The sequence below is a fragment of the Saccopteryx leptura genome, chromosome 3 (genome assembly GCF_036850995.1).
Source record: "Saccopteryx leptura isolate mSacLep1 chromosome 3, mSacLep1_pri_phased_curated, whole genome shotgun sequence".
NCBI classification, from domain to species: domain Eukaryota; kingdom Metazoa; phylum Chordata; class Mammalia; order Chiroptera; family Emballonuridae; genus Saccopteryx; species Saccopteryx leptura.
Genome location: NC_089505.1, coordinates 370753032 through 370773317, shown reverse-complemented (window position 1 = coordinate 370773317; position 20286 = coordinate 370753032). Strand labels below are relative to the sequence as shown.

Here is a 20286-nt window from a genome sequence, read left to right as displayed (position 1 = left end):
CTGGGTGCCCTGTGGACCCTCAGAGCAGAGGCCTTTTAGGGCAGCCCCCACTGAGCACGTCTGCGCCCAGACTGCGCCTGAGTGGAGGAGCCTGTGGCCCCACAGGGCTCCCCTGGCTGACCCAGGACCCTCAAGACTGGGTGAAGGCAGTTGCTTAGCGTTGATGAGGCACAAGACTGCTGCAGGTCCTGTGAGGGGGCCACACCCGTGTTGGCAGCCCCTAGGACTCAGAGGGGAAAGCTGGCCCCTTGGGGCCGCTTGTTGATGTCTGAGGGTGGGGCTGTGTCTGATAGGTGCCATTGAGACCACCCACCGTGCTGATGTCTGAGGGTGGGGCTGTGTCTGATAGATGCCATTGAGACCACCCACCCTGCTGATGTCTGAGGGTGGGGCTGTGTCTGATACTGCCATTGAGACCACCCACCGTGCTGATGTCTGAGGGTGGAGCTGTGTCTGATAGGTGCCATTGAGACCACCCACCCTGCTGATGTCTGAGGGTGGGGCTGTGTCTGATAGGTGCCATTGAGACCACCCACCGTGCTGATGCCTGAGGGTGGAGCTGTGTCTGATAGGTGCCATTGAGACCACCCACCGTGCTGATGTCTGAGGGTGGAGCTGTGTCTGATAGGTGCCATTGAGACCACCCACCGTGCTGATGCCTGAGGGTGGGGCTGTGTCTGATAGGTGCCATTGAGACCACCCACCGTGCTGATGTCTGAGGGTGGGGCTGTGTCTGATAGATGCCATTGAGACCACCCACCCTGCTGATGTCTGAGGGTGGGGCTGTGTCTGATAGGTGCCATTGAGACCACCCACCGTGCTGATGCCTGAGGGTGGGGCTGTGTCTGATAGGTGCCATTGAGACCACCCACCCTGCTGATGTCTGAGGGTGGGGCTGTGTCTGATAGGTGCCATTGAGACCACCCACCGTGCTGATGTCTGAGGGTGGGGCTGTGTCTGATACTGCCATTGAGACCACCCACCGTGCTGATGTCTGAGGGTGGGGCTGTGTCTGATACTGCCATTGAGACCACCCACCGTGCTGATGTCTGAGGGTGGGGCTGTGTCTGATAGGTGCCATTGAGACCACCCACCGTGCTGATGTCTGAGGGTGGGGCTGTGTCTGATACTGCCATTGAGACCACCCACTGTGCAGCACTGGCCCGGCGGCCAGGATGCTCGTTCTCTGGTCAGGGCCCCGTGCCTCGCCAGTGCGTGGAGTGTGTTCGCAGCCCCAGCCCGGTCCTCCCAGCAGCTCTGTAAGATGCACAAGGATGTGGCCCTGCCCCTTTGCAGAGGCCCAGCCGGCTGTGGGGGCTGCCCAGGGGGCAGACTCGTAACAGCCTGGCTTGCACCCTTTCCTGAGTGGGCTGCCCTCTGTCCTGGTGCCTCGGGCCAGCCAGTGCCTACGCCAGGCAGGCCACCCAGTGCCCCATTTCTGTAGCCCCTGCTTCTCAGGAGGCCGGACTCCTAGCCTGGACCTCTGTGACCACAAAGGGGGAGACCCTGTCCGCTCCCTCTTGCAGCCCCGGCCTCGGTGTCCTCTCAGTAACTGCTTCTGTCTTGATTTGCAGATAGCATTGAAGCCAGTCTTGAGGCTGCGTCCTCGCACACAGAGGCCGCCAGCGAGCTCCTGGCTGGAGCCAGCCGGCACCAAGTAAGTCGGTGAGAGGGGCCAGCCTGTGGCCCTCGGCCCCCTCTGTCCAGTCCTCTGAACGCCCAGGCCCTGACCTTGTCTGAGAAGGGCACACCCCTGGTCTTTTCTGAGCCCAGAAGGAGTGGCGTGGGGGAGGGGAGAGGCAGGGGTGGCGGGCCTGCGCCTCCAGGGTGCTCGCACTACCTTCTCCCCTGTGCCCCTGCTGAGGGCACCGGGTGCAGCAGGGCCAGGGCCTGCGCCTCCAGGGTGCTCGCACCACCTTCTCCCCTGTGGTCCTGCTGAGGGCACCGGGTGCAGCAGGGCCAGGGCTGCGCCTCCAGGGTGCTCGCACTACCTTCTCCCCTGTGCCCTGCTGAGGGCACGGGTGCAGCAGGGCCAGGGCCTGCGCCTCCAGGGTGCTCGCACCACCTTCTCCCCTAGGCCCTGCTGAGGGCACGGGTGCAGCAGGGCCAGGGCCTGCGCCTCCAGGGTGCTCGCACCACCTTCTCCCCTGTGCCCTGCTGAGGGCACCGGGTGCAGCAGGGCCAGGGCCGCGCTGCCAGGCCGGTCTTCCCCGGCGGGCGTGGGCGTGACGTTCCCCTGGACCCGGCCACACCTGTGCCGAGTGGCCCCTGCAGGAAGCCCTGGGCTCCCCCCTTGTTCTGGGTCCGTGGGCGTGTGCCACCGTCCTGGAGGGTGTGGGGCCCTCCTGACCCGCTCAGTCACCTGCCACCTGGAGGCCTGTGTGGCTCAGCGTCTGCCCACGGGCTGGAGGCTGGGTGGGGCCCTCCGTGTGCACAGCAGAACTTGGCTTAGGACAAGGCGTCTGGCTGAGGGAACACGTACCAGGCGTTTATTTGGTTGGGACCGGGCCTAGGGCAGCCTGGGGGGCAGGCTCCAGCCTCCTTGCTCACCTGCAGCCCCCAGCAAGTTTGCTGGGGGGGCTGGCAGCCGCTCTCTGCACCCCCACTCTGTCGCTCGTGGCCCTCTGCTCTTCGGGGCCCTGACATGCAGAGCTGGGCCCCGTGGAGCCCGTCCTTGGAGGAGCGGGTGTCTTGGGAGTAGGTGGGCTGGCCGTCAGGGGCAGGGACTGAAGGCCTAGGCCGGCCTGGGCGGGGTAGCTTTCTGGGAGAGTGCCCGCGCTATCTGCAAGGTCAAGCCGGCATTGTCCTGGCAGAGGGGACAGTGTGCACAGAGGCCAAAGGGGAGGCTGCCGGGCCAAGCTCGGGACAGCGTGGGCGAGAGTGGACAGCTGTGTGGGGTCGGTGCCAGTGGGGTGGGGGGTGAGGTGGGCAGAGGACGCCTTCGCTCCCTGGGGGCTCTGGGAGGTCAGAGTGCTTGGACAGGGGTTTCTGGTCGCGGTGGTTGGGGAGAGGCGCGGGTGATGCTGTGGACCCAGCAGGGGCGTGGGCGGAGCCGGGGGCGCCCTCCCTCCCCACGCCTCCCTCTCCTGCCTCCGGTAGCCCGGGTGGGGCAGGCCGTCCTCGACAGCTGGCCGGGACAGGCGGCCGCAGGGTCTGGGCCTGTGCTCTGCAGGAGTGCGGAGTGTGAGGGTGGAGGCCGCACCCACTGCCCACCCCTCTTTTCTCCGTCAGTGGCATTCAGACTTGGAGGTGGGGGGAGCGAGGGTCGGCCGCACACGTGGTGGGGAACACGTGCTGTGGAGAACTTGGCTGTACCAAGGTCTCGCCTTCAGGACGGGCAGGGGCAGGGCTGGTGGTCATGCCCACTGACGCCGGCTCGGGGCTCTCTGCCCAGGCCACGCCCACCGCTCTGCATCGCGGGCAGCCAGGCCTGCACCCCAGACTTCCCAGGCACCGCTCTGTGCATCGCGGGCAGCCAGGCCTGCACCCCAGACTTCCCAGGCCTGGCCCTGGCAGGGCCTCCCAGAGCAGAAGGCACAGCTGCACCTGACGGGCAAGGTGGATGCATCGGAGGCCCAGGGCCTGGCCTCTCTCGTGGGAACTGTCCCGGCGGGCACTGCCAGGGCCCTGACCACTGGAACGCCTCATCTCAAGAACGAAGCAGCGGGCCTCCAGGTCAGAGGGGTCGGCCGATCCCGGACTGTGGGAGGAGGACGGACAGCAGGTGCCTGGACCCTGGAGGGAAGACTGGACTGCCGATGCCTGGACTGCGGGTGGAAGATGTGACAGTGAGGAGGAAGAGCAGGAGGAAGAGGAGGAGGAGGAAGAGGAGGAGGAAGAGCAGGAGGAGGAGGAAGAGGAGGAGGAAGAGCAGGAGGAGGAGGAGGAAGAGCAGGAGGAAGAGGAGGAGGAGGAAGAGGAGGAGGAAGAGGAGGAGGAGGAAGAGGAGGAGGAAGAGCAGGAGGAGGAGGAAGAGGAGGAGGAAGAGCAGGAGGAGGAGGAAGAGGAGGAGGAAGAGCAGGAGGAGGAGGAGGAGGAAGAGCAGGAGGAGGAGGAAGAGGAGGAGGAAGAGCAGGAGGAGGAGGAGGAGGAAGAGCAGGAGGAGGTGGAGGAGGCAGCGGCAGCACGGACAGCCACCTGTGTCTGTGGACACCTCAGACTCGACCCCCGTCCCTGTCCTGGGGTGAGGCTGTCCAGTAGGAGCCCCTGGGCCATAGGTGAGGTGAGGGACCCTGACCCAGGAGGTGCAGCCACAGCCGTGTCCACGCGCTCCCATTCCACACGGCATGTCAGGAAGTAGCCGGCAGGACCAGACTCCGCCCAGCCCCGGGTGTCGGCCCCTGTGGGTCCCCCGGGATGCTTGTTGGCACCCCCTCAGACAAGCTGAGGAGGTAGGGGCCCTGGGGGTCCCCCGGGATGCTTGTTGGCATCCCCTCAGATAAGCTGAGGAGGTAGGGGCCCTGAGGGTCCCCCGGGATGCTTGTTGGCACCCCACTCAGACAAGCTGAGGAGGTGGGGGCCCTGCCGTCAGGGTGTTTGCTCATCTGCAGACGAGGGTTCCCGTGGTCCGTAGCCGCCGGGCAGGAGAGCGGGTATGGAGCCCAGTCTGTGGGACTCTGTCCAGGGCTTCCTGCTGTCCGGCGGGGGTGGCTCCACTCTCACGTTCACCTCTCGTCCTGGGCCACCTGCACGTGGAGGGGTGGGTGCAGACAGATGGGTGCCGGGTGGGCGGATGGGAGTGTGAGTGGTGGGTGACGGCAGGGTGGATGGATGGTGAAGGGAAGCATGGGTCGTTGGAGGAATGGATGCCGTGAGGAAGGGTGGCTGAGAGGTGAATGGACGGATGGATGGACGGATGTGGAGGTGGCGGGCGGGTGGGTGGACGTGTGGGGATGTGGCTGCCCCCAGGCCTGGACTGGCCGGCTTTAGGTCTCAGTGTCCACATACTGGAGCGAGTTGTCACCTGCTGAGTCTGTCTGGGGAGGGCACCGTGAGACCAGCAGCAGGTGTGCCGAGGGCCTCGTGCAGGTGGCAGTGCCGGCACCTCCCGCTCCTGGGCCACCCAGCCCAGGACTGAAGGCTCACGTGTCCTGTCTCCCTCTGCCAGCTGATGAGGAGGATGAGGCCCCCAGCTGCCCGTGGCTGCCCCTACGGACTCTGGATGGGCCGAGCCTGCCCGAACCGGACTCCGTGGACCTCCAAGGAGCCTTCCCGGTGCCCACCGCCTCGTCTCCCCACAGGCTGCCCCCGCCCCCGCCGCAGCCACATTCCTGGGGGCCTCCTGGCCCTCCCCTCCCTCCTCTGCCGCGCCCCCGCCCTCCGGGGGACCCGTGGTGGCCGAAGCCTCGGAGTTCGAGCGGCAGCTCCTGGACTCCCATCGGCAGCAGGGCGCCCTGCTCTCCTCCTGGCCCAGCAGAACCTGCTGCTGCAGCGGCTGGCCGACGGCGTGGGGGCCCTCAACCGGACCCTGGGGCGGCTGGTGGGGGCCCTCAACCGGACCCTGGGGCGGCTGGTGGGGGCCCTCAACCGGACCCTGGGGCGGCTGGTGGGGGCCCTCAACCGGACCCTGGGGCGGCTGGTGGGGGCCCTCAACCGGGCCCTGGGGCGGCTGGTGGGGGCCCACCCCGCCTCGGGAGCCCCGCCCGCAGTTCCCCACGGCCCCTCTGCCCAGGGCTCCCAGGGCAGCCCCCAGGCTCCCCCCACGGGCCCGGAGGTCTTCTCAGGGATGATCCTGAAGGTGGAGGAGGAGCTTTAGGGTCCAGTCCTCCTACGAGGCAGGGCCTCCATGGAGTGAGAGGACGGAGGACGTCGCCTGCGGCTGCCCCACCGTTGCCGCCGTTGTTGGGCCCAGGTGACGTGTGAGGCTTCGGAAAGCCGGCCGCCTGGCGGCCCAGCAGAGTTCTACACGGAGGGCACAGCCAGGGGCCCTGGGGTGACCTGCAGCTCTCTGCAGGCGGCAGGAGGAAGCCGTGGTGCCTGCAGAGCTCCCAGACCCCCTGGGGCCGGCCCCAGGGAGGCCCCAGACGGCTGCGCGACTCCTGGACGCCCCTCCTCCCTGGGCGCTGACGCCAGCCGGGATGCCCCTCCTGCTGCGCATCTGGTGTGATGTGTCCGCACGGGTTCCTGGTCCTGTATGGGAGGATTGCCGTTTTTGTATTTGTTGGGATTAAAAAATTTTTTTTTTCTTATTTAAGCATAAAATAATCAAAAAAGATGGTGCTGGTGACAGTGATGCTGACAAGTAAGGAGGTGGAGACCGGCTCTGTGTCCCTGCTGCGCCTCTGCTTCCACGGGCCTCACGCCCTTCCATCCTGGTCCCTCTGCCCGCGTGCGGGCCCTGGCGCTGGCCCCTGCCCTGCCTGGACCCGGCACAGGCGCAGCCCCGAAGCCCGGGCGGCTGCTGGGGGCCGGCAGGAGGGCAGACAGCCCTGCCCCTGGGGCCTGCTCCTGGGCCTCCTGCTCTCCTCCAGCCTGTGGCCTCCTCCTGATCCCTGTGGGTAGAAGCCTTTTCCAGGCCGGAGGCCGGCGTGCCTGCCCAGAGCCCCCGGGACACCCAGCACCCGGCAGCCAGGACAGCGCGTGGGGCTGTTTTGCTGTGGGCCCAGCCGGTCATCCAGCTGCTCTGGCCGTGTGGCCGACCCCAGACCTTGCCATCCGCTCTGCGTGGGGCCTTCGTGTAGACGGCCCCTTCTGGGAGCTTCCTCCCCCTGCCAAGTCTGCGCCTGTCTCAGGCCACCTCCCGGCGTCTGTGTAGACCTTGCTCCCAGTGAAGGGGTGGGCACTTCTTGTCTGCTACCAGGGTCCACCCTGGGCGGCATTCTCTGTTGGCAGTGAATGGTGCCTCCGGTCCTGGCTAATCCTCCATCCCTGCTCTGGTCCCAACTGAGCCCTGACCCTGGTCAATCCCATAATGCCTCTCGGCTGCGTCCTCTGCCCCGCGCTGTGGTGAGTGCCAAGGACACAGCAGCTACCGAGGCTGATGACCCCGCCCTCCCGAAGCTCCTGTCTGCTGCGGAAGCCGGCCCTGAGCCAGTACAGCCGTGCTCGGTGCGGTTCTGTGCGCCAGTTCAGACTGGTCTGAGCTGTGTTTCGTGGCGTGTTTTACAGAGGGTAGGCTTGTGGCTCTCACACAGAAACTTGGGTGCTGGTCCAGAGCTGCTGTGCAGCTGCGTTGTCCTCAGAGACCCAGGCAGCCTGCGCCCCGCTCCAGCACGCCGCCCGGCCCGGCATGGCCACGGGGCTCCACCACTGCTGTCATGCTCCCGGCAGCAGGAGGGCGGGGAGGGCCGAGGGGGACACACCGCTCCCTTGAGGGGTGCGTCTGCTGGCATCTCCTTCCACTGGTGGGAAGGGAGGTGCCCACACGAAGGTGCAGGTGCGGTAGGAGCTGGGAAGTACCTTTATCACTTCAGCCCGGACGAGGGGCTGTTAGGGAGGGCGCTGAGCGGGCACCGGCCGCCCTGCTGTGGGGGACGCCTGGCGGCACGTCCTGGTCTGTCCACCCCCACAGCCTGGCCTGCCCTCTGCCCTCTGCCCTCTGAGGCCGGAGCCCAGGGCCGCCAGGTGCTGAGGGCAAGGCGGCACGTCCTGGTCTGCCCGCCCCCACAGCCTGGCCTGCCCTCTGCCCTCTGCCCTCTGAGGCCGGAGCCCAGGGCCGCCGGGTGCTGAGGCTCCGCAGTGACTGGGAGGGGTGCCTCTGTGTGGGGTCGTGGTCCGGGGTGCACCAAGGAGCTCAGGCTGCAGGGAGCGGGAGCAGAGGCCCTGCCTGGCCTCCAGGGAGGGGCGTTCATGTGCTCAAGGGACCCAAGGTTGATCCAGGGGTGCCACACCCACACCTGGGGCTCTGGCAGCTCCTTCTCTTGGGAGGGGAGAGTGGGGGTGGCCTGGAGACCCTTCAGGGCTGAGGTTGTGGTCTTGACATAGCCCGGAGCTGGTCAGAGTCGAGCTTGTGAGGGAGCATGTGGTGCTGGCCTCTGGGGAGACGGGCGGGGATCCAGCTGGGGTCCGTCCGCGGCCAGCTGAGCCTGCACTCCGCACTCCTGGGCAGCGGGAGGGACGGGCCTGGGAGGGGTGTGGGGGGCGGGCTCAGCCCACACCAGCAGCGATGGAAATAGACAGCGGTGAAGTCATGTCTACAAAGGGGCCAGAGAAGAACCATCAACCTGGAACTGCCTGCCCAGGACCGAAGTGCAGAGACTGCTGTACACGAGAAGTCTTTGAGGGCTTGTCCCAAGCGGCGTGCGCGGAGGGGTCTTTGGAGAGGGGACTTCGGGACGGAGGCAGAGCACGCCGGTCTCGAGGGAGACCCACAGTGCCAGGCCCACGGTGCGGAGGAGGAGCACACCGGTCACGAGGGAGACCCACAGTGCCAGGCCCACGGTGCAGGCTGCGCCATACGGCTGTGTGAGGCAGTCACCCGTCTTACGAATAATAACGATGAACACAGCGTCTCGTTGGTGGGGCAAAGTTTTCGGAAGGACAGAACAGCTGGATGATGATATTTTATCTGGGAAGACTTGCTGAAGTATTCCGAGTGTGTGTTATTTGTGGGGAAGCTAAGTATTAAATTTAACATCTGTCAACGCCTATGCATGGCAAAGACTCGGGGGCTCCTTCATCAAAATTAAAAACCTAATACTCCGCAGAAGGCCCTATTAAGGGGAGGAAAACACAGCTTCTTCCTGGAGGAACATGTTTGCGATGACATACGTGACAGAGGACGTGTATCCTGAATATGTAAAGAGCTCTGCTGAATTCAACAGTAAGAAAACAATTCAGTTAGAAAATGGGCAAAGATTTGAGCCTATACTTCACCCAAGAAGATCTGTGGCTAGCAGACAAGCACCTGGAAAGGTGGTCAACACCAGCACCCATTAGAGACATCCACAGTAAATGAGATAGAAAGTAAGAGAAGCAAGGGACAGAGAACCTGGACCATTCCCACGTTGTCTGCTGTACTCCTCAACCATCGCGTGTGCCTGGCGTTTAGCCTGTAGACGTGAAGAAACCGTACACAAGTGTTTGTTGCTTCTTTATTTGTGATAAGCTTCAAATCGGAAATAACCCAGGGGTCCCTCTGCAGGTAAACGATTGAGCTGTGGAGCATTCGTTACGATGGAGTACTACTCGGCAGGGAAGATGGACGGGTCACCTGGCAGGCTCGGGCAGGGCATTTCTCTGAGTGCCAAGGCCAGTCTCAAAGGTCCCAGCTGTGTGACTCCCTGTGTAGAACATTCCCAAAGCGGCGAAGTTGAGGGGATGGAAATGGGTCAGGTCTGGAGATGGGGTGGGTGGGTGGGTGGGTGCACCTTGAGCGCCCCCTTGTGGTGCAGCAATCCGCATCCGCTCATGGTGGTGGTTTCAGGAATCTAAGTGATAAAATCTCATAGAACTAGCCACACAGACAAACCAGTTTTGTTTAGTTTCTTTAAATTAAAAAACCATAAAATTTAAGGCGAGGATAACTTCTAACAGCGGTGTTAGAGTGTATAACTTTCAAACCAGTAAAAATGAAATAGGAATACAATTAAACAAAAATCCTTATTGAATAAGAAAAGAACGGCGGGGTTGGGGGGAAGAAGCAGAAATAATACAGAAGAAAAAGAGGACAAATAGGAAACAGGATACAAGATTTTGGAACCACCCAGGTTCAGTTTGCTTAAGGAAAAGATCGCATGAGCCCCTGGGACCTGGAGGGTGAGTGGGTGAAAAGAAACAAAGTATCTTTTTGGAAGAAACTAAGTATCTCTGTGTGTTTACAAGACATGCACTAAAACCTAAAAAAGTAGCAGTGGTGAGAGGGGAGTCCAAAGAAAGATGAAGTCAGTCAGAAGCTTTGTCAAAGAAAGCTGGTGGTAGCACCAACTTGGCAAAATGGACTTGAACATGAAGGCGAGTGTACGTCGTATGAAGACAGAAGTAGAATTACTCTGTAGCGCTTCAGCTCATCAGGAGGGTGGACAGCTCTCCGCTTGTCTCTGCACCTAATAAAAGAGCTCAAATCAAACAAGTAACGGCAACCACTTCCCTCCTACAGGGGGAACCCATCCTGAGAGCAGAAGCACACAGACAAGAAATTAGAGTTCAGTAGCAATTAGCACTTGACTTACAGACCCTGCACGAACAGTACACATTCTCTGGTACGCCTGGATGCTTACACATTTTTAAAAAGTATTTTTTGCCTTTCAATTACAGTTGGCATACAATATTATTTTAGTTTCAGGTGTGCCACATAGCGGTTAGACATTTGTATAGCTTACGAAGTGGTTCCCTCCATCAGCCGCGTGTCCGTCTGACTGCCTACCTAAGTATTACAGATGATTGCCCATACTCCCTGTGCTGTGCTTGGCATCCTTGGGCCTTTCCCCTACCAATTCGTACTTCTTAATCTCTTCCCCTTTTCCACTCCCGCCCCCCCCCCCCCCGACATCTGGCACCATCAGATTGTTCTGTGTGTCTGTGAGTCTGTTCCTGAATCTGGCACCATCAGATTGTCCTCTGTGTCTGTGAGTCTGTTTCTGAATCTGGCACCATCAGATTGTCCTCTGTGTCTGTGAGTCTGTTTCTGAATCTGGCACCATCAGATTGTCCTCTGTGTCTGTGAGTCTGTTCCTGAATCTGGCACCATCAGATTGTTCTCTGTGTCTGTGAGTCTGTTTCTGAATCTGGCACCATCAGATTGTTCTGTGTGTCTGTGAGTCTGTTTCTGAATCTGGCACCATCAGATTGTTCTGTGTGTCTGTGAGTCTGTCTGAATCTTGCACCATCAGATTGTTCTGTGTGTCTGTGAGTCTGTTTCTGAATCTGGCACCATCAGATTGTCCTCTGTGTCTGTGAGTCTGTTTCTGAATCTGGCACCATCAGATTGTCCTCTGTGTCTGTGAGTCTGTTTCTGAATCTGGCACCATCAGATTGTTCTGTGTGTCTGTGAGTCTGTTCCTGAATCTGGCACCATCAGATTGTCCTCTGTGTCTGTGAGTCTGTTTCTGAATCTGGCACCATCAGATTGTCCTCTGTGTCTGTGAGTCTGTTTCTGAATCTGGCACCATCAGATTGTCCTCTGTGTCTGTGAGTCTGTTTCTGAATCTGGCACCATCAGATTGTTCTCTGTGTCTGTGAGTCTGTTTCTGAATCTGGCACCATCAGATTGTTCTGTGTGTCTGTGAGTCTGTTTCTGAATCTGGCACCATCAGATTGTTCTGTGTGTCTGTGAGTCTGTCTGAATCTTGCACCATCAGATTGTTCTGTGTGTCTGTGAGTCTGTTTCTGAATCTGGCACCATCAGATTGTCCTCTGTGTCTGTGAGTCTGTTTCTGAATCTGGCACCATCAGATTGTCCTCTGTGTCTGTGAGTCTGTTTCTGAATCTGGCACCATCAGATTGTCCTCTGTGTCTGTGAGTCTGTTTCTGAATCTGGCACCATCAGATTGTCCTCTGTGTGTCTGTGAGTCTGTTTCTGAATCTGGCACCATCAGATTGTCCTCTGTGTCTGTGAGTCTGTTTCTGAATCTGGCACCATCAGATTGTTCTGTGTGTCTGTGAGTCTGTTTCTGAATCTGGCACCATCAGATTGTTCTGTGTGTCTGTGAGTCTGTTTCTGAATCTGGCACCATCAGATTGTTCTGTGTGTCTGTGAGTCTGTTTCTGAATCTGGCACCATCAGATTGTTCTGTGTGTCTGTGAGTCTGTTTCTGAATCTGGCACCATCAGATTGTCCTCTGTGTCTGTGAGTCTGTTTCTGAATCTGGCACCATCAGATTGTCCTCTGTGTCTGTGAGTCTGTTTCTGAATCTGGCACCATCAGATTGTCCTCTGTGTCTGTGAGTCTGTCTGAATCTGGCACCATCAGATTGTCCTCTGTGTCTGTGAGTCTGTTTCTGAATCTGGCACCATCAGATTGTTCTGTGTGTCTGTGAGTCTGTCTGAATCTGGCACCATCAGATTGTCCTCTGTGTCTGTGAGTCTGTTTCTGAATCTGGCACCATCAGATTGTTCTCTGTGTCTGTGAGTCTGTCTGAATCTGGCACCATCAGATTGTCCTCTGTGTCTGTGAGTCTGTTTCTGAATCTGGCACCATCAGATTGTTCTCTGTGTCTGTGAGTCTGTTTCTGAATCTGGCACCATCAGATTGTTCTCTGTGTCTGTGAGTCTGTTTCTGAATCTGGCACCATCAGATTGTCCTCTGTGTCTGTGAGTCTGTTTCTGAATCTGGCACCATCAGATTGTTCTGTGTGTCTGTGAGTCTGTTTCTGAATCTGGCACCATCAGATTGTTCTGTGTGTCTGTGAGTCTGTTTCTGAATCTGGCACCATCAGATTGTCCTCTGTGTCTGTGAGTCTGTCTGAATCTGGCACCATCAGATTGTTCTCTGTGTCTGTGAGTCTGTTTCTGAATCTGGCACCATCAGATTGTTCTGTGTGTCTGTGAGTCTGTCTGAATCTGGCACCATCAGATTGTCCTCTGTGTCTGTGAGTCTGTTTCTGAATCTGGCACCATCAGATTGTTCTGTGTGTCTGTGAGTCTGTCTGAATCTGGCACCATCAGATTGTTCTGTGTGTCTGTGAGTCTGTTTCTGAATCTGGCACCATCAGATTGTCCTCTGTGTCTGTGAGTCTGTTTCTGAATCTGGCACCATCAGATTGTCCTGTGTGTCTGTGAGTCTTTCTGAATCTGGCACCATCAGATTGTTCTCCGTGTCTGTGAGTCTGTTTCTGAATCTGGCACCATCAGATTGTTCTCCGTGTCTGTGAGTCTGTTTCTGAATCTGGCACCATCAGATTGTCCTCCGTGTCTGTGAGTCTGTTTCTGAATCTGGCACCATCAGATTGTTCTGTGTGTCTGTGAGTCTGTTTCTGAATCTGGCACCATCAGATTGTCCTCTGTGTGTCTGTGAGTCTGTTTCTGAATCTGGCACCATCAGATTGTTCTCTGTGTCTGTGAGTCTGTCTGAATCTGGAACCATCAGATTGTCCTCTGTGTCTGTGAGTCTGTTTCTGAATCTGGCACCATCAGATTGTTCTCTTTGTCTGTGAGTCTGTTTCTGAATCTGGCACCATCAGATTGTTCTCTGTGTCTGTGAGTCTGTTTCTGAATCTGGCACCATCAGATTGTTCTGTGTGTCTGTGAGTCTGTCTGAATCTGGCACCATCAGATTGTTCTCTGTGTCTGTGAGTCTGTTTCTGAATCTGGCACCATCAGATTGTTCTGTGTGTCTGTGAGTCTGTTTCTGAATCTGGCACCATCAGATTGTCCTCTGTGTCTGTGAGTCTGTTTCTGAATCTGGCACCATCAGATTGTCCTCTGTGTCTGTGAGTCTTTCTGAATGTGGCACCATCAGATTGTTCTGTGTGTCTGTGAGTCTGTTTCTGAATCTGGCACCATCAGATTGTTCTGTGTGTCTGTGAGTCTGTTTCTGAATCTGGCACCATCAGATTGTCCTCTGTGTCTGTGAGTCTGTTTCTGAATCTGGCACCATCAGATTGTTCTGTGTGTCTGTGAGTCTGTTTCTGAATCTGGCACCATCAGATTGTTCTGTGTGTCTGTGAGTCTGTTTCTGAATCTGGCACCATCAGATTGTTCTGTGTGTCTGTGAGTCTGTCTGAATCTGGCACCATCAGATTGTTCTGTGTGTCTGTGAGTCTGTTTCTGAATCTGGCACCATCAGATTGTCCTCTGTGTGTCTGTGAGTCTGTTTCTGAATCTGGCACCATCAGATTGTCCTCTGTGTCTGTGAGTCTGTTTCTGAATCTGGCACCATCAGATTGTCCTCTGTGTCTGTGAGTCTGTTTCTGAATCTGGCACCATCAGATTGTCCTGTGTGTCTGTGAGTCTGTTTCTGAATCTGGCACCATCAGATTGTCCTCTGTGTCTGTGAGTCTGTTTCTGAATCTGGCACCATCAGATTGTTCTGTGTGTCTGTGAGTCTGTCTGAATCTGGCACCATCAGATTGTTCTGTGTGTCTGTGAGTCTGTTTCTGAATCTGGCACCATCAGATTGTTCTGTGTGTCTGTGAGTCTGTCTGAATCTGGCACCATCAGATTGTCCTCTGTGTCTGTGAGTCTTTCTGAATCTGGCACCATCAGATTGTTCTCTGTGTCTGTGAGTCTGTTTCTGAATCTGGCACCATCAGATTGTTCTGTGTGTCTGTGAGTCTGTCTGAATCTGGCACCATCAGATTGTTCTGTGTGTCTGTGAGTCTGTTTCTGAATCTGGCACCATCAGATTGTCCTCTGTGTCTGTGAGTCTGTTTCTGAATCTGGCACCATCAGATTGTCCTCTGTGTCTGTGAGTCTGTTCCTGAATCTGGCACCATCAGATTGTTCTGTGTGTCTGTGAGTCTGTTTCTGAATCTGGCACCATCAGATTGTTCTCTGTGTCTGTGAGTCTGTCTGAATCTGGAACCATCAGATTGTCCTCTGTGTCTGTGAGTCTGTTTCTGAATCTGGCACCATCAGATTGTTCTCTTTGTCTGTGAGTCTGTTTCTGAATCTGGCACCATCAGATTGTTCTCTGTGTCTGTGAGTCTGTTTCTGAATCTGGCACCATCAGATTGTTCTGTGTGTCTGTGAGTCTGTTTCTGAATCTGGCACCATCAGATTGTTCTGTGTGTCTGTGAGTCTGTCTGAATCTGGCACCATCAGATTGTTCTCTGTGTCTGTGAGTCTGTTTCTGAATCTGGCACCATCAGATTGTTCTGTGTGTCTGTGAGTCTGTTTCTGAATCTGGCACCATCAGATTGTCCTCTGTGTCTGTGAGTCTGTTTCTGAATCTGGCACCATCAGATTGTCCTCTGTGTCTGTGAGTCTTTCTGAATCTGGCACCATCAGATTGTTCTGTGTGTCTGTGAGTCTGTTTCTGAATCTGGCACCATCAGATTGTTCTCTGTGTCTGTGAGTCTGTTTCTGAATCTGGCACCATCAGATTGTCCTCTGTGTCTGTGAGTCTGTTTCTGAATCTGGCACCATCAGATTGTTCTGTGTGTCTGTGAGTCTGTTTCTGAATCTGGCACCATCAGATTGTTCTGTGTGTCTGTGAGTCTGTTTCTGAATCTAGCACCATCAGATTGTTCTCCGTGTCTGTGAGTCTTTCTGAATCTGGCACCATCAGATTGTCCTCTGTGTCTGTGAGTCTGTTTCTGAATCTGGCACCATCAGATTGTTCTGTGTGTCTGTGAGTCTGTTTCTGAATCTAGCACCATCAGATTGTTCTCCGTGTCTGTGAGTCTTTCTGAATCTGGCACCATCAGATTGTTCTGTGTGTCTGTGAGTCTGTCTGAATCTGGCACCATCAGATTGTCCTCTGTGTCTGTGAGTCTTTCTGAATCTGGCACCATCAGATTGTCCTCTGTGTCTGTGAGTCTTTCTGAATCTGGCACCATCAGATTGTTCTCCGTGTCTGTGAGTCTGTTTCTGAATCTGGCACCATCAGATTGTCCTCTGTGTCTGTGAGTCTGTTTCTGAATCAGGCACCATCAGATTGTTCTCCGTGTCTGTGAGTCTTTCTGAATCTGGCACCATCAGATTGTTCTGTGTGTCTGTGAGTCTGTTTCTGAATCTGGCACCATCAGATTGTTCTGTGTGTCTGTGAGTCTTTCTGAATCTGGCACCATCAGATTGTCCTCTGTGTCTGTGAGTCTGTTTCTGAATCTGGCACCATCAGATTGTTCTCCGTGTCTGTGAGTCTTTCTGAATCTGGCACCATCAGATTGTTCTGTGTGTCTGTGAGTCTGTTTCTGAATCTGGCACCATCAGATTGTTCTGTGTGTCTGTGAGTCTGTCTGAATCTGGCACCATCAGATTGTTCTGTGTGTCTGTGAGTCTGTTTCTGAATCTGGCACCATCAGATTGTCCTCTGTGTCTGTGAGTCTGTTTCTGAATCTGGCACCATCAGATTGTCCTCTGTGTCTGTGAGTCTGTTTCTGAATCTGGCACCATCAGATTGTCCTCTGTGTCTGTGAGTCTGTCTGAATCTGGCACCATCAGATTGTCCTCTGTGTCTGTGAGTCTGTTTCTGAATCTGGCACCATCAGATTGTCCTCTGTGTCTGTGAGTCTGTTTCTGAATCAGGCACCATCAGATTGTTCTCCGTGTCTGTGAGTCTTTCTGAATCTGGCACCATCAGATTGTTCTGTGTGTCTGTGAGTCTGTTTCTGAATCTGGCACCATCAGATTGTTCTGTGTGTCTGTGAGTCTTTCTGAATCTGGCACCATCAGATTGTCCTCTGTGTCTGTGAGTCTGTTTCTGAATCTGGCACCATCAGATTGTTCTCCGTGTCTGTGAGTCTTTCTGAATCTGGCACCATCAGATTGTTCTGTGTGTCTGTGAGTCTGTTTCTGAATCTGGCACCATCAGATTGTTCTGTGTGTCTGTGAGTCTGTCTGAATCTGGCACCATCAGATTGTTCTGTGTGTCTGTGAGTCTGTTTCTGAATCTGGCACCATCAGATTGTCCTCTGTGTCTGTGAGTCTGTTTCTGAATCTGGCACCATCAGATTGTCCTCTGTGTCTGTGAGTCTGTTTCTGAATCTGGCACCATCAGATTGTCCTCTGTGTCTGTGAGTCTGTCTGAATCTGGCACCATCAGATTGTCCTCTGTGTCTGTGAGTCTGTTTCTGAATCTGGCACCATCAGATTGTTCTGTGTGTCTGTGAGTCTGTCTGAATCTGGCACCATCAGATTGTCCTCTGTGTCTGTGAGTCTGTTTCTGAATCTGGCACCATCAGATTGTTCTCTGTGTCTGTGAGTCTGTCTGAATCTGGCACCATCAGATTGTCCTCTGTGTCTGTGAGTCTGTTTCTGAATCTGGCACCATCAGATTGTTCTCTGTGTCTGTGAGTCTGTTTCTGAATCTGGCACCATCAGATTGTTCTCTGTGTCTGTGAGTCTGTTTCTGAATCTGGCACCATCAGATTGTCCTCTGTGTCTGTGAGTCTGTTTCTGAATCTGGCACCATCAGATTGTTCTGTGTGTCTGTGAGTCTGTTTCTGAATCTGGCACCATCAGATTGTTCTGTGTGTCTGTGAGTCTGTTTCTGAATCTGGCACCATCAGATTGTCCTCTGTGTCTGTGAGTCTGTCTGAATCTGGCACCATCAGATTGTTCTCTGTGTCTGTGAGTCTGTTTCTGAATCTGGCACCATCAGATTGTTCTGTGTGTCTGTGAGTCTGTCTGAATCTGGCACCATCAGATTGTCCTCTGTGTCTGTGAGTCTGTTTCTGAATCTGGCACCATCAGATTGTTCTGTGTGTCTGTGAGTCTGTCTGAATCTGGCACCATCAGATTGTTCTGTGTGTCTGTGAGTCTGTTTCTGAATCTGGCACCATCAGATTGTCCTCTGTGTCTGTGAGTCTGTTTCTGAATCTGGCACCATCAGATTGTCCTCTGTGTCTGTGAGTCTGTCTGAATCTGGCACCATCAGATTGTCCTCTGTGTCTGTGAGTCTGTTTCTGAATCTGGCACCATCAGATTGTTCTGTGTGTCTGTGAGTCTGTTTCTGAATCTGGCACCATCAGATTGTTCTGTGTGTCTGTGAGTCTGTTTCTGAATCTGGCACCATCAGATTGTCCTCTGTGTCTGTGAGTCTGTCTGAATCTGGCACCATCAGATTGTTCTCTGTGTCTGTGAGTCTGTTTCTGAATCTGGCACCATCAGATTGTTCTGTGTGTCTGTGAGTCTGTCTGAATCTGGCACCATCAGATTGTCCTCTGTGTCTGTGAGTCTGTTTCTGAATCTGGCACCATCAGATTGTTCTGTGTGTCTGTGAGTCTGTCTGAATCTGGCACCATCAGATTGTTCTGTGTGTCTGTGAGTCTGTTTCTGAATCTGGCACCATCAGATTGTCCTCTGTGTCTGTGAGTCTGTTTCTGAATCTGGCACCATCAGATTGTCCTCTGTGTCTGTGAGTCTGTCTGAATCTGGCACCATCAGATTGTCCTCTGTGTCTGTGAGTCTGTTTCTGAATCTGGCACCATCAGATTGTTCTGTGTGTCTGTGAGTCTGTTTCTGAATCTGGCACCATCAGATTGTTCTGTGTGTCTGTGAGTCTGTTTCTGAATCTGGCACCATCAGATTGTCCTCTGTGTCTGTGAGTCTGTCTGAATCTGGCACCATCAGATTGTTCTCTGTGTCTGTGAGTCTGTTTCTGAATCTGGCACCATCAGATTGTTCTGTGTGTCTGTGAGTCTGTCTGAATCTGGCACCATCAGATTGTCCTCTGTGTCTGTGAGTCTGTTTCTGAATCTGGCACCATCAGATTGTTCTGTGTGTCTGTGAGTCTGTCTGAATCTGTCACCATCAGATTGTTATGTGTGTCTGTGAGTCTGTTTCTGAATCTGGCACCATCAGATTGTCCTCTGTGTCTGTGAGTCTGTTTCTGAATCTGGCACCATCAGATTGTCCTCTGTGTCTGTGAGTCTGTCTGAATCTGGCACCATCAGATTGTCCTCTGTGTCTGTGAGTCTGTTTCTGAATCTGGCACCATCAGATTGTTCTCTGTGTCTGTGAGTCTGTTTCTGAATCTGGCACCATCAGATTGTTCTGTGTGTCTGTGAGTCTGTCTGAATCTGGCACCATCAGATTGTCCTCTGTGTCTGTGAGTCTGTTTCTGAATCTGGCACCATCAGATTGTTCTGTGTGTCTGTGAGTCTGTCTGAATCTGGCACCATCAGATTGTTCTGTGTGTCTGTGAGTCTGTTTCTGAATCTGGCACCATCAGATTGTCCTCTGTGTCTGTGAGTCTGTTTCTGAATCTGGCACCATCAGATTGTCCTCTGTGTCTGTGAGTCTGTCTGAATCTGGCACCATCAGATTGTCCTCTGTGTCTGTGAGTCTGTTTCTGAATCTGGCACCATCAGATTGTCCTCTGTGTCTGTGAGTCTGTTTCTGAATCTGGCACCATCAGATTGTCCTCTGTGTCTGTGAGTCTGTTTCTGAATCTGGCACCATCAGATTGTCCTCTGTGTCTGTGAGTCTGTTTCTGAATCTGGCACCATCAGATTGTCCTCTGTGTCTGTGAGTCTGTTTCTGAATCTGGCACCATCAGATTGTCCTGTGTGTCTGTGAGTCTGTTTCTGAATCTGGCACCATCAGATTGTCCTGTGTGTCTGTGAGTCTGTTTCTGAATCTGGCACCATCAGATTGTCCTCTGTGTCTGTGAGTCTGTTTCTGAATCTGGCACCATCAGATTGTCCTGTGTGTCTGTGAGTCTGTTTCTGAATCTGGCACCATCAGATTGTCCTCTGTGTCTGTGAGTTTCTTTCTGTTTTGTTTGTTTGCTTATTTTGTTTTTTAGATTCTACAGATCTGTGAAGTTATCTGGGATTTCCTTTTCTGTCCGACTTACTATACTCAGCCTAACGCCCTCTGGGCCCACCCTTGTTGTTGCAGATGGCAAGATTTCATTCTCCATTTTTTATTTTTCTTTTATGGCCGAGTAATAGTCTGTTGTATCAATGTACCACAGCGTCTTTATCCAGTTGCTTGCTGACGGGCACTGAGGGTGCTTCCATATCTTGGCTGTTGTGAATAATGCAGCAATGAGCGTAGGGGTACACGTGTCTTTCTGAGTCAGCATTTTAGGGTTCTTCGGATAAATGTCCAGAAGTGGAACCACTGGGTCCTTCTTTCTCTTGTCGTAGCCTTTGTTTTAAAGTCTCTTTTGTCTGACATAAGTATTGCTGCCCCAGCTTTTAAAAAATTGTCACTTTCATGAAATATCTTTTTCCATCCCTTTTCTTTCTGTCTCTGTGTCTCTTGTCTGAAGTGAGTCTCTTGTAGACAGCATGTTTTCTTACCCATTCAGCCACCCTGTGTCTTTTGATTGGAGTACTTAATTCATTTACATTTAAAGTAACTGGTTAGTATGTGGTTACTGCCATTTTATTCATTTTTTTAGTTTTTTCTTGTTCTTTAACATTTTTTGTAATACTGGTTTGGTAGCGACGAACTCCTTTAGTTTTTTTCTTGTCTGGGATGGACATTTACAAATTTTGTCTGCAAATTAGGTCATAAACCCAGTGTCGGCAAACTTCAAAGAATCAGTCGTGCAGGAAACGCTGCAGTTATCAGGAATTGTGATTAGAAAACTGTGATCATTTGATATCAGTAGCAAAAACATAAAAAGTTCCTTGTCTGTTTGGACGTTCAAGAACAGTTCTAAATAATTCTGAGGTCGCAGAAGAAATGGTTGGCGAAGTAAAAAAGACAGATGTGACCAGTCACGCACATGCCTCACACCCACAGCTGCGGGACCCCTCAGAGGAGAGCAGAGCCTTACGCGCTTGTAGGGGA

At 54.3% G+C, this 20286-nt stretch overlaps 1 protein-coding gene across 1 annotated transcript in view; it reads left to right on the top strand.

Annotated features, from left to right (window-relative positions):
- TSNARE1 (t-SNARE domain containing 1) overlaps positions 1–20286 on the top strand; it is a 125717-nt gene that overhangs the window by 77918 nt on the left and 27513 nt on the right. The window contains 1 exon segment of the mRNA XM_066379665.1: positions 1575–1657. Within this exon segment, the coding sequence (XP_066235762.1) occupies positions 1575–1657 (83 nt within the window).